Source organism: Centruroides sculpturatus, unplaced genomic scaffold (assembly GCF_000671375.1).
Source record: "Centruroides sculpturatus isolate CEXI.00-Female unplaced genomic scaffold, Cexi_2.0 scaffold344, whole genome shotgun sequence".
In the NCBI taxonomy this organism is placed as follows: domain Eukaryota; kingdom Metazoa; phylum Arthropoda; class Arachnida; order Scorpiones; family Buthidae; genus Centruroides; species Centruroides sculpturatus.
Genome location: NW_019384558.1, coordinates 358,786 through 371,400, shown reverse-complemented (window position 1 = coordinate 371,400; position 12,615 = coordinate 358,786). Strand labels below are relative to the sequence as shown.

Below are 12,615 nucleotides of genomic sequence, written 5' to 3'. Positions count from 1 at the left end.
CAGTGGCGGCCTTAGGGGGTGGCGAGCAGGGCAATCGCCCGGGGCCTCGCTCTTGGAGGGGCCTCGCGCAACAACCAAGTAGAAAAAAGTTGATATTTAAAACTTTTTATTTTATCCTTGGCTATTAGTTATAACAATAAAATAAATTTAATTTATAGTACAGTATATATTAATATTAATAAGTGCCTACTATTTCAATTCACATACTTTGCACAAAGGACAAGGGCCTCGCAAAGGATAAGGCTGCCGCTGCCCTGACTATCCAAACACCATTGTCAAACTTCTAGGCTTATAGGAAAGCGGCGCTGAACGTCCGACGTACACGTTTTCGTGTTGAAAACGTTGGCCGCAACCTCTAATTTAATTAATATACAGTACTGATAAATGTTAAAAAACTGATCTTTGGAGGGGATTATCGCAGAGGGTCAACAATTCTGGTGTGGTGTAAAACCCCTTCAGAGCTTGAATCTTACCATATCGACTGGTGTCCATTAACAGAAAAGTACCAAAAAATTTTACTTTTATTTAAAATGTATTGTGTATCACTTTCATTTTTAAACTAAACTGTTTTAATTTTTTAGAATCCATAATAAAAAAGGCTTATCAATGACAGTGGATAAAACCACCAAACACTGGTAGTTGGTCACTGGTTTGCACTTTACCTGGGCTGGCCATACAATTTTTTTAAAAATTTTCTTCATATTTTTAGCATCTAAAAAACAGTTGCATTTCTCTTAGAAAATCCTGTGGGAGATCCACCTTCAGCAGATCACCCATGTATCATGTTGCTATAGACAAACTGTAGTAAAAAAGTTTGCATAATAAATGCACATTCTTTTCAACACAAAGTTTTTTAAAAAACTATCTTGTCAATATTGACTGTAGTTCTATCTACCAACTTTTAGCACAAATCTGTTTTTATTTCACTGTTGCTCCACAATGAGACCAAAATGTTATTCTAATTGTCCAATTTGTTACTTTGTCAAGAATTCCACCAATTGACACTAAGCTAACAAAAATAAGAGTAAACTTGAACTGTTGGTAAGTCTCAGTTTTATTGACAAAATCCAGGACAAGATGATTGCCACGATATGGGCCATCACTGCAAATCCATAACTACTAATCTAAGTTGGTCAGCCTTAAGAATACCAAATTACCACTCTGGGACCCAGATTCAAAACTGAAAAGTCTCATGTTACCAGAGAGCAGTCAAATCACCTGCAGACAAACCCAGAAAGGACTTTGTATTCTATATAACTCATCAGTATAGCAATCATTTAAAATTTTGGCATTCTAATTGAGTAAAAACAGTCTATTTCAACTGGTTCCTGCTAGTTGATAATTAAGCAAACATGCTGTATTGAAATTTGGTAGGAGTGTGACACACTGAATTACCATATGAGGCAATCATTAGTTCCACAAAAGCAACAACACTATTCTCAAAGATAACAGAGCAAAAACAAATGATAGCTTCATAAAAGACAGAAGATTTGCATGTAAAATATATTTTACATTGTAATGATATTTGAATTATGAAATAATGCAAATTTTATGTACTATGTGTACATGAATTGTGTAATAGTATGACTAATAGTGAAGTGTTTAAGGTTAATTTTTGTAGTACTGTGGAAATTTTACTTATAATAGTGTCAAAAAGTAAGCATATATTATATTTTTTTTATACTTCTTATTTAGTTTTGTGATAATCAAAGTCAAATACAGTCCTCATATATATCAGGTTTATTTTAATAAAAATATACATTTATTACACTGTTCAGAAACAGGAATGCCATAATTATCTTGCACTACCATCTGGCATACCTATATTAGACATAGTTCTTTCCAAGTATGCTAATGGTCCTTGCAGATTTCCTTGAGTTTGACCGGGAACCATATGTTGAGGATGCATCTGTGGCGGATGTGGTGGAACCATTGCTGGAGGTGGCTGGTTCATTCCTCCTTGATTCGGCGGAGGTGCTTGGCAATGAGAGGGCATAATGTTTTGCATCATAGGCTGAGGGGCAGATACAGGAGTAGGTATTCCCTGCATCTGAGGTTGAGTAGATTGCATGCTCTGCGTGTGCGGAGGTGGCATCTGTGTGGGTCTGGCTGCTATACCGGTAGTGTCGGATAATAAGCTTTGCCAATATTGTATTTTGTCATAATACTTCTGCAACAACTGTTCTTTACGAGCCAATTCATTTTTTAATTCGTTAGTATCCTATAAAAAAAATTTAAAATATTTTCCTAATACTTTAGAATACATTAAACTTAATAAATAAAAGTTACTTCTTACTTCTAATATTATATGTTCAGGTTTCTGAATTGACAACAACAATCGTCTTTGTAGGAAAAAGCATTCCATCTGTCTTGCTAAGTCAAGAAATCTCTGAATGGTTTGTTCGACACCTTTATGCAAAACCAATATATTTAAACAAAGTCTCGTATTATTAAATACAATTTTTCTTACTTCGTATAAAACTTGCCTGTTTTTATTTCTTCAGAATCTCTTAAATTGAAATAATCTGGATTTGTCAAGGCAGCAAGACAAGCCTATTAAAAAAGTAATAATAAACTATTTTTTGAACAGTGAATTAAGGATGTGACTATATAGACGCGAGCGAGAATATGTGGCGCGAAGAGGCGAGATGAGATAAATATCAAACCCTGTCAGATATATGCGAGAACCAGAAAATCGCTCACGCCAGCAATATTTCTCGCTTCTCACTTGTGCATGGTTTTCCTTTGCGAGAACTATATCGCTCGCAACCTCTCTCTCGCTACTAAATTCGCGTCTGCATAGTCGCATCCTGAATATCGATTGGCGACATCCTTAATTAAACAGGCCTAACTCGATCATCATTACGCCTTTTATTTTAATACAGCATTTTATTAACTTCGCTCATTAACGAACCGAATTACTTTAGTAAATACCAATAATTTACATAAAGTACCTGAAAAGAGTATTCGAATTCATCCACAATTTGACTGTTCGTCGGAGAAGACATATTGCTTTTCTTCTGCGTTACGTCATCGTCTAGCCACCACTCTTCCATGATAGGAACCAAAACGCAGACGATTCGTTAAATGTTACAAAAAAAAAAAAAATCATAATTTATAGTTTTAAATTTCATTAATTTTATTCGAAAAAATTTTCTTCATATTTTTAGCATCTAAAAAACAGTTGCATTTCTCTTAGAAAATCCTGTGGGAGATCCACCTTCAGCAGATCACCCATGTATCATGTTGCTATAGACAAACTGTAGTAAAAAAGTTTGCATAATAAATGCACATTCTTTTCAACACAAAGTTTTTTAAAAAAACTATCTTGTCAATATTGACTGTAGTTCTATCTACCAACTTTTAGCACAAATCTGTNTTATGTTATTTTATATATTTAATTTAAATTTAATATAATTATTTATAAAAGTCGAAGTAAAAATATAATGCAAAAAAATTACGCTATTTTTTGGCTAGTTTTTGAAGTAGTAATTGTCGAATTCGTTAGTTTTGTTGTTAGGCGCCGGAAGAGGTTTTTTAACTTTTCGTTTTCTAAAAACGGTTATTTCGCAATTGCTTGAGATGAAGAAATGTCTGAACCGATAAAGTGTTCATGGTGCGGTCGAACAGGTATCTTGAGTAGATGCAGTAGATGCCATTACGCTTGGTACTGTTCTAAAGAGCATCAGAGTTTACACTGGCGTGAACACAGGAAAGAATGTACTCAAATAAGGCAGATGATTAATCAACCGAATTTACAAAACACACAAGGTGAAAGCAGCTGGAATAAAGTAAATCCACTCTATTATTCGGAACAAATTTGGCAGAATCAACCCACCGAACAAGTAACTCAAACGGAATTTGATTCGTCGAATTTGATAGCATCCAGTTCTATACCCGATTATAATCTGTTAGTTAACGACATGAGTAAGGAAAGCAATTTTAGTGTTAGCCAAGCTTCTTCTCAAGATGCATACTTATCTGACGGTGATCAGATGTTTAACGAACATTTCGGACAGAACGAATGCGCTCAAGTCGACGAAAAGTCAATGATAGAATCTTATAACCAGAATCCCGAATGGTTTGATGGTATGTGCCATAATTTAGTCAAGGATTTGAATAGCTATGGAATTTGTGTCATCGATAAATTTATGGGTGAACAGACTGGTAAAGCTATTCTGGACGAGGTCAGAAATCTCTACAGGGCTGGACTCTTTCATAATGGACAGTTAGTTAATAGCTGTGCAGCATCCAGCGTCATCAGGGGCGATCACATTGCATGGGTTGATGGTTCCGAACCCAATTGTCACAATATTGGAAAGCTAATACAGACTCTCGATGCGATAATTATGAGATGCAATAAGATCAGAGACAACGGTCCACTTAATAATTACAAGATAACGACACGAACAAAGGTAGGTTTTATTTTGATTTATGTTATTGTGGTAAATGACGTAAATAAATATTAATTGTCGTTACATAAACCTAAAATCAGTTTTTTGATTGTTAAAGAAATAGTGAATGCTACATATTCTCCACCAAATGACATGATATTGTTTTCTAATAGAATACACAATTGTTATTCAAGAAATTAGATTTTTGACATTTTTGAGATGTGATAGTGCCTTTGGCAATAATAGATTATAATTGCAATAAACATACTTTAATGTAATTTCTTATTATTTTTATTTGTTATGAAATGTTGGTTACAGTTTTCCTTTAATAATACTGCAATACAGGTAACCCCCGTATAACACGGCACTTCTATAGCACGGATTCACTCTAACACGGTTTGAGAATTGGTACCATCCCCCGTATAACATGGTACTTTTATAACACAGATTCTCTCTGATACGGTTCGAGAAATGGGTAAAACCCTCATACAACATGAAATGTAATAAATTTTTACATACTTAAGTACTAATAGTTCACGAAAATAATAATTTTTGTGAACTATTAGTACTTCAGTGTGTAAATTTTCTTTTCTCGTCTCCAAACACATGGTTTTTCGCGAAAATTGTTTCAATTTTGCCATATCTCGACGCTTCTGCTTCTGGTGTTGCCAGATGTTTTTCCCTTATTTCATAAGTGCTTAGCACCATATAAGGAAATTTATAAAGATCTTTTAACTAGAAGAAGCAATCTATAATTACATACACTTTTTGCAAAAAGTAAAGCATGAATCTGAAAATAATGCAGAAAAATGCTCAGAGGATAACGATAACTTGCCAAATGTGTAATGTTTTCGGTTAATAGTGCTTTTAGTGATGACAAAGAAAACATTGTTTAATTTATATTAATATGTATCACTTAAGAAAATTTTAATAAAGATATTTATCTTAATTATGAAAATATAGTAGCATGTTTTTTAATTTTTGGAACCTAACTCTCCTTTTCTTACTAGTTCTTTGATTCGCATAACACGACAATTTTTTGGAACGTAACTACTGTGTTATACAGGGGTTACCTGTAGATGGAATTGGAGTCACTCTGAAAATGTTTCAAATTTAATTTGCAACAGTTTGAATGAGTTTGTCTATTGGTTTATTGTTTTTTAATAATATTTCATAAATAAAATTAATCTATAAAATATGTGAAAGTAAGATTTTATATAAGTTATGGGATAACAAACATCCACATTTGAAAAAGTCTTTTATATTATATTATGCAATTTAATCTGATCTAGTGATAATTTGTTAACAGTTTCTTGTTCACATTGCTTACTGTTTATAGCTTCTAATCTTATTTCAAGTACAAGTTTTATGTTTCAATTTTTAATGGGAGGATTATTTATTTTTCTCCATTAAAACATTTTCTTTTTAAAGTTATTTTACTTGTGCAGTAATTTTTTTGAGGAGATTATTTTTTAGGTATGCTTATGGCCATAAAATATTTTTTGTAAACTAACATGTAACTGAAACTACTTCAAAACAAATTTTATACATACCACATAACTGCATTAATTAATCTTAGTCTAGATATTTACTTGCCTTAAACAAATGATTAGAATTATTTGTTGATATGACAAGTTTGTTTTGATCCCTTCACTTAAAAAAATATTTTTCTACAAGTAAGAATTTCTAGTTCACTAAATACTTCTGAGGATACTTAGTTTTCATTCTCAGAATCCAAAAATAGCTATAAAAAATTAGTTACTGGTTATCTTTAAGTCATTGGAAGCTAATTCTTTTTTTAGATTATATGTTCTTAAAGTTTTTGAAAGTAATTTGTTATTTTTTAAGAACTTCTAGAACTAGACTTTTGACTTCCAAAAAAGCTGCTATTTTTTAAAATTACAATAATGAATATTACTCAATAGTTATAACAAATATTTGTTTATAATTTTAAATTTCAAAAAGTATTGACAAAAATATCACTTAATAAGTTTATGTTTACTACTGAATCGTGTATAGCTATCCTTGTTTAGATTTGTGACTAAGCACACTTCTGTCATTCTTGTGTTTAATTCTTGCTTAGTTTTTTTTATAAATTAGTTAGGTTTATATATATTTTTTAAATTCAAAAGTATTGCTTAACAATAATTACTTTATTATTTTATAGTCAGTTAAATATGTTTAATTGACAATAATATAATGTAAATTTTCTTCTACATTATTTAATAATGAAACATGAACATGTAAATACACACATATAAGTTTATCACTTAGTTATGAATTTTTTTTTCATAACTAAAAAAAAATTCAAAACTAAGTGATAAAATTAATATAATGACATTTCTGTGTATATATTGTCTACTTGGACCTTGTTTATTAATAGGACTAGATTCCTATTGACCAGGTATCATTGTCATTGCTTTCTGACTTTAGCCCTTAAAAGACTGTCACCATGTTTTGTTTTTATAGATTAATCTTCATATTTAGTAAAGTTTAATAACACATAAAAATATTTAAATAATCTTTTTTAACCTATGGTTAAAAGAAATCATTCATAAAAATGACAAGTGAAATACAGCAGAATCTTAGTACTCGAACTGTTCCCAATTTGAACAGTTTGGTATTCGAACACAAATTCTGATAAATAAATTGCTCAGTCCTTGAACAAATGCAAACCAGTAGAACAAATTTTCGATCAACAACATATTTTTATTTTTAATTTTATCATACATAAAAAAATTTTTACGGTAAGAATAAAAAGATGAAGAAAAAGATAAAAAGATGTTGCTGATATTTCTGATCAAGATCATCAAAAAAGCTCAGAAGATATCGATACTTTGTAAAAAAGAAAATGCCCTTGTTTAACTAAAATTAATATTAATGCATACTGCAGTATTTTTAATTGTGATTGTTAGTTAATTATTGATTGAAAATGAATTATTTATTGCATTAATAAACATATTTCTCTTTGTAACTAAAAAGAATAGTTTACTTCTGGAACCTAATCACATGTTTTGCATTAGTCCTTTGTTTCGTATAGTACAGATTCACATAACATGGCACTTTCTCGGAATGTAACTACTGTGTTATATGAGGGATACCTGTACTTGATTTCCTGAATCTAAGCAAATTGAGATGCAACATTATATCTCAAATACAATAGTGACAAAATTCATTTAATAATGTTATTAATGTTGATGGATGATGCATTCCCAAATTCAAAGTTTTATAAAATTGGGTATAGTTAGGATTCCACTACAGTGATGTAGACTTAAAAGTTTATACAGTATTTTGGATTTGGGACAGCAGAAAAAATTATTAGAGTACAATAAACAAAAAATATTTTATAAAATAATGTTTTATTCTTTTATAAAAAGAAAAAAGAAATTTTATAGTTTATAAAACTTGCCGTTTATAAAATATAATAAAATGGCATCCATTAAAATACAATTGTATTCTATATGTTCTTTAAGATACTACACTGCCTTGCAATATAAAGAGAACAAACAATAAATCATTTATAAAATCATAATTAATGTGTATGGAATTTGACAGAAAGTAACATACAGGAATGAGTTATTGAAATGCCAAGTTTACTGCAATTTAGTTAACTATAAGTACAAACAATAGATTATGATGTTCATGACAAAAAGTCTCTAATGTACCCTACATTAATATGGTGTATGATCACCTTTTACAGCAATACATACCTCAGTGTTGTTTCATACTATTTGCAGTATTTGATGAAAGTAACTGGAATAGTTTGCATTCTCATTATTGGGCAAGTTGGAATCCCTGGAGGTTTCAAGGAAGTTGAAGGAATAAAACATATTTCCCTAGAGCATTCCAAACATACTATTCAGGATTCAGAGGATGTGCAGCCATGCCATACAAGTTATGGTATTTACTTCAAGATAATTCAAAATCCTTGCTCTGTGGAGATGGATATTATTTTCCTATAGAATGAACTTTGTCCCTATTGTACTCACAAAGTCCCACAAACTAATCTAGGATTTCATCCCTATAACCTATATATCCTTTGTCCTTTAATATTGCTGAGAGAAATCAGAGATCTGCATGGTCACTCAAGGAGATGTTCACACAAATCATAACACCTCCATTTCTATAAGTATCTCTTTAAGGATGTTTGTAGAATGATAGTAAATACTTTCTCCTCTCCAGATCAGAGAGCATCTAGAAGCATTCTGAAGAACAAACCTAAACTCATCCATATGTCAATTAATATGCATCAATGTCCTTAATTTAAACAAATTATTCTTTCAATCACCATAACAGTGTATTTCTATTAATAGGACTTATCATACTGGTGTATAAGATTACAGCAACTCAGTCACACAGATAAAAATTGTTTTATTTACAATTACCTGGATACATACAAAAACGCAAGTCCGAAACGCAATTTGTATGTGTCCAGGTAATTGTAAATAAAACAATTTTTATCTGTGTGACTGAGTTGCTGTAATCTTATACACAAGTGTGATAAGTCCTATTAATAGAAATACACTGTTATGGTGATTGAAAGAATAATTTGTCATCCATATGTCCATTGTTTCTGGATCTAATTGACAAAAAGCTGATACCAGTTTAGATGTTCATCTATGGAATAAAGCAATAGGCACACAAACCACTGGTTTTCTAGCAGAGGGACCAACCTCTAGCTCATTCAACTAATGGTAGATATTGACATCATAGTCCTTGTAGCACTTCTGAGGTCAGGTTGCAGTTGAGACAGTTGTAGTCTGTCTCTCTGTGCTATTAGGCAAAGACCTTAAGTAGGATTGCTGTTGCCCTTGAACAACTAGCAGATGGCTTTCTCAATATTGACCCAGTCTCTGGAAATCATTTCCGTATTTTGTGAATGACAGAATGATTAATGTGCAACCATCTAGCAATCTGTGCTTATGACTGTCCTGCTTCAATTCTTTCAATTACTTGTTATTTTAAAAACTTGATGTTTGTATTTGTTTCATATTTTTCAAAAATTTAAATCACAACAAAAAGAATTATAGTGAAATGTCCATAAAATTTCCAGTAAACTGGTAGTGCTGAAAATTTACTGTTTTATATATATCAGGTCAGTCCATAAGTTCGTGCGCATTTTTATCTACAAAAAAAGCAACAAAAAATTTTAATTAAATCTTATTTCAATCTATAATGTATTCACCATTATTTTGTACAATTTCTTCCCATCTTGATGGTAGCTTTTTAATCCCGTCTTTGTAAAATGATTTCGGTTTTGAATCAAAATATTCAGAAATAGCCTTTTTTACATTGTTCTCATCCTCAAAAGTTTTTCCTTTTAAAAAATTCTGCAAACTCCGAAAAAGATGATAATCACTGGGAGCAATATCTGGCAAATATGGTGGATGAGGTAAAATTTCCCAGTTGAAGCTTTGGAGTTGAGCAGTTGACGTTGTTGTCAGTTAGCTATTGACAGTTCATGTGGTATCCATTTTCCTAGCTTTGAAACTTTTCCGATTTGTTGTAGATGTCTATGAACAGTTCCATGGGATGAATTTAAATGTTCCGCAATTTCATCAACTGTTAAAGATGGTTCTGCTTCAACTAGTGCAGAGAGAGCATCATCATCAAAGTCAACGGGTCTTCCAGTACGAGCCTTATCCTTCACACTAAAATCATTATTTCTAAATCTTTCAAACCACTTCTGCGCAGTCCTTACACTTGTTACAGTTTGATTATAAGCAGTATTTAATTTTTTGGCTGCATTTGTAGCATTCTCACCACTTAAAAATAAAAAGTATAAAACATGTCTCTTATATTCATCTGTTACTTCCATTTTAACGAAAATAAACAACTGAAATGTTCCCAATTTCTGAACAGTATTATATGAATGAGATCCAATTTAACACTTCAGTGTAAAAAGTATCACATTAGACTGGCATTTTTAACAGCAAAACAAGGTCATAAAATACGCACGAACTTATGGACTGACCTAATATATATACCTGTATATAAAAATGGACGTGTGTGTCCCTATATTTCACTTTTCAGCCAAAACTACACATCACACATGAATGGTGTTTGTATGTGGTAGTAGCCCCAAGTCTCCATTCGTGCACTATGGTGGTTGTGTCTCGATAGCTATAAGGGTGCAGGAGATATGGGCTTGAAAGTGGTTGAAAGTGGAAGATTTTCTATTTCGATTTTAAAAATTTTCGAATTCGAATTGGTTTGATTATAGAACGATTGTAAACGTTCCAGAAAATTGATCAAATTGAAAATAGTTTGTTTGACTGGACGTAAAAATTCCCTAATTAGTCTGGAAACGGGGGACCTAATTCTTGCATTCTGTGAAAATGGGTAAGATTGGCTATAATGTAATTATCTTAATCTTCACTATTGTTAATTTTTGCCCACAAATAAAAACCCAGCGAAGCGGGTCCTTGCAGCTAGTTGGTAATAAAAACATAAGTTTGTAAACACTATTAAATATGACATTTTATACAGTCATAATAGAAAATTTATATCAGTTGTTATAAAATGATGGTCTATTATAAATGAATTAAATGTATCCATAAATCCAAATTTTATTTTAAATTAAATTTAAATTTTATTTTCCTGGCTGTTACGTATACATAACAAGGAAAAGTAGTGGAATTGTGTCAGATTTGACCCTCCATGTTTTTTTGCAAATCTCTGTTTTGAGATCCCTGAACCCAAAATGTCAATAGGGTAAAAATTTTTGTGGTTGTGTGTGTTTTGTTCAATATCTCAGGATGGGGTAAAGGTTAAGAAAAAATTTGGCATGATAACTTCTATACAGGGTGTATCAGAATGACATTTTAGAAATTTGGGGATTGTAGAGGATGAAATTTTGAACGTCTTGATATAAGGAACCTATAGCCGGAAATTTGAACTAAAGTGTCTACAGCAGTAAGAGGTGCTTGACTGCCCTTCACTTTGGTAGCTACCCTTCTGTCCATTGACGTCATGTTATTGCTGCAAATGGAAGACTGTAAACACACAACTACAGTGGTCTAACTAAGCCTGTGTACAAGACATGTACTTAGTGCTTGTCATCCTTCAGGTCACCCCTTGCATCCACTGGCGCTGTACTGTAAACACATAGCTAGTCATCGTGAATCCCTTGTGTATGCAACACCTGTAAGAACAGTTCATGACCTTACAGAGTGCATCTTTACAGCATTTAATATCATGAGGGGAGCATGGCATCTTACAGAGAGTCGAACAAAACATAGTTTGTCGTTGCACATTAATGAAGTTGGTGGTCGTCACATTGAACATTTACTCTAAAGTAGTGCAGCCACTGATTTGATGTACAGTTTGATTGTGCTCTACTATTTTGTCAATAAAACTTGTCATAAATACTGTATTCTGCTGTTTCATTCAGCATACCAACTGNCACACTAAAATCATTATTTCTAAATCTTTCAAACCACTTCTGCGCAGTCCTTACACTTGTTACAGTTTGATTATAAGCAGTATTTAATTTTTTGGCTGCATTTGTAGCATTCTCACCACTTAAAAATAAAAAGTATAAAACATGTCTCTTATATTCATCTGTCACTTCCATTTTAACGAAAATAAACAACTGAAATGTTCCCATTTCTGAACAGTATTATATGAATGAGATCCAATTTAACACTTCAGTGTAAAAAGTATCACATTAGACTGGCATTTTTAACAGCAAAACAAGGTCATAAAATACGCACGAACTTATGGACTGACCTAATATATATACCTGTATATAAAAATGGACGTGTGTGTCCCTATATTTCACTTTTCAGCCAAAACTACACATCACACATGAATGGTGTTTGTATGTGGTAGTAGCCCCAAGTCTCCATTCGTGCACTATGGTGGTTGTGTCTCGATAGCTATAAGGGTGCAGGAGATATGGGCTTGAAAGTGGTTGAAAGTGGAAGATTTTCTATTTCGATTTTAAAAATTTTCGAATTCGAATTGGTTTGATTATAGAACGATTGTAAACGTTCCAGAAAATTGATCAAATTGAAAATAGTTTGTTTGACTGGACGTAAAAATTCCCTAATTAGTCTGGAAACGGGGGACCTAATTCTTGCATTCTGTGAAAATGGGTAAGATTGGCTATAATGTAATTATCTTAATCTTCACTATTGTTAATTTTTGCCCACAAATAAAAACCCAGCGAAGCGGGTCCTTGCAGCTAGTTGGTAATAAAAACATAAGTTTGTAAACA

At 32.0% G+C, this 12,615-nt stretch overlaps 2 protein-coding genes across 2 annotated transcripts in view; one reads left to right on the top strand and one right to left on the bottom strand.

Moving 5' to 3' along the window:
- Nucleotides 1–1,663: 1,663 nt before the first annotated feature.
- LOC111623923 (mediator of RNA polymerase II transcription subunit 28-like) lies at nucleotides 1,664–3,080 on the bottom strand. Its single transcript, XM_023366656.1, has 4 exons — nucleotides 2,955–3,080; nucleotides 2,487–2,553; nucleotides 2,297–2,409; nucleotides 1,664–2,221 (listed from the first exon to the last, which is right to left on the bottom strand). Exons 1-4 carry the CDS (start codon nucleotides 3,054–3,056, stop codon nucleotides 1,796–1,798), a joined length of 708 nt encoding a protein of 235 aa, XP_023222424.1. The 5' UTR covers nucleotides 3,057–3,080; the 3' UTR covers nucleotides 1,664–1,795.
- Nucleotides 3,081–3,482: 402 nt separating this feature from the next.
- Nucleotides 3,483–12,615, top strand: part of LOC111623919 (egl nine homolog 1-like) — a 35,567-nt gene continuing 26,434 nt past the window's right edge. Inside the window, exon 1 of the mRNA XM_023366650.1 lies at nucleotides 3,483–4,415. Within this exon, the coding sequence (XP_023222418.1) occupies nucleotides 3,591–4,415 (825 nt within the window). The 5' untranslated portion in view covers nucleotides 3,483–3,590. The remainder of the gene's footprint in view (nucleotides 4,416–12,615) is intronic.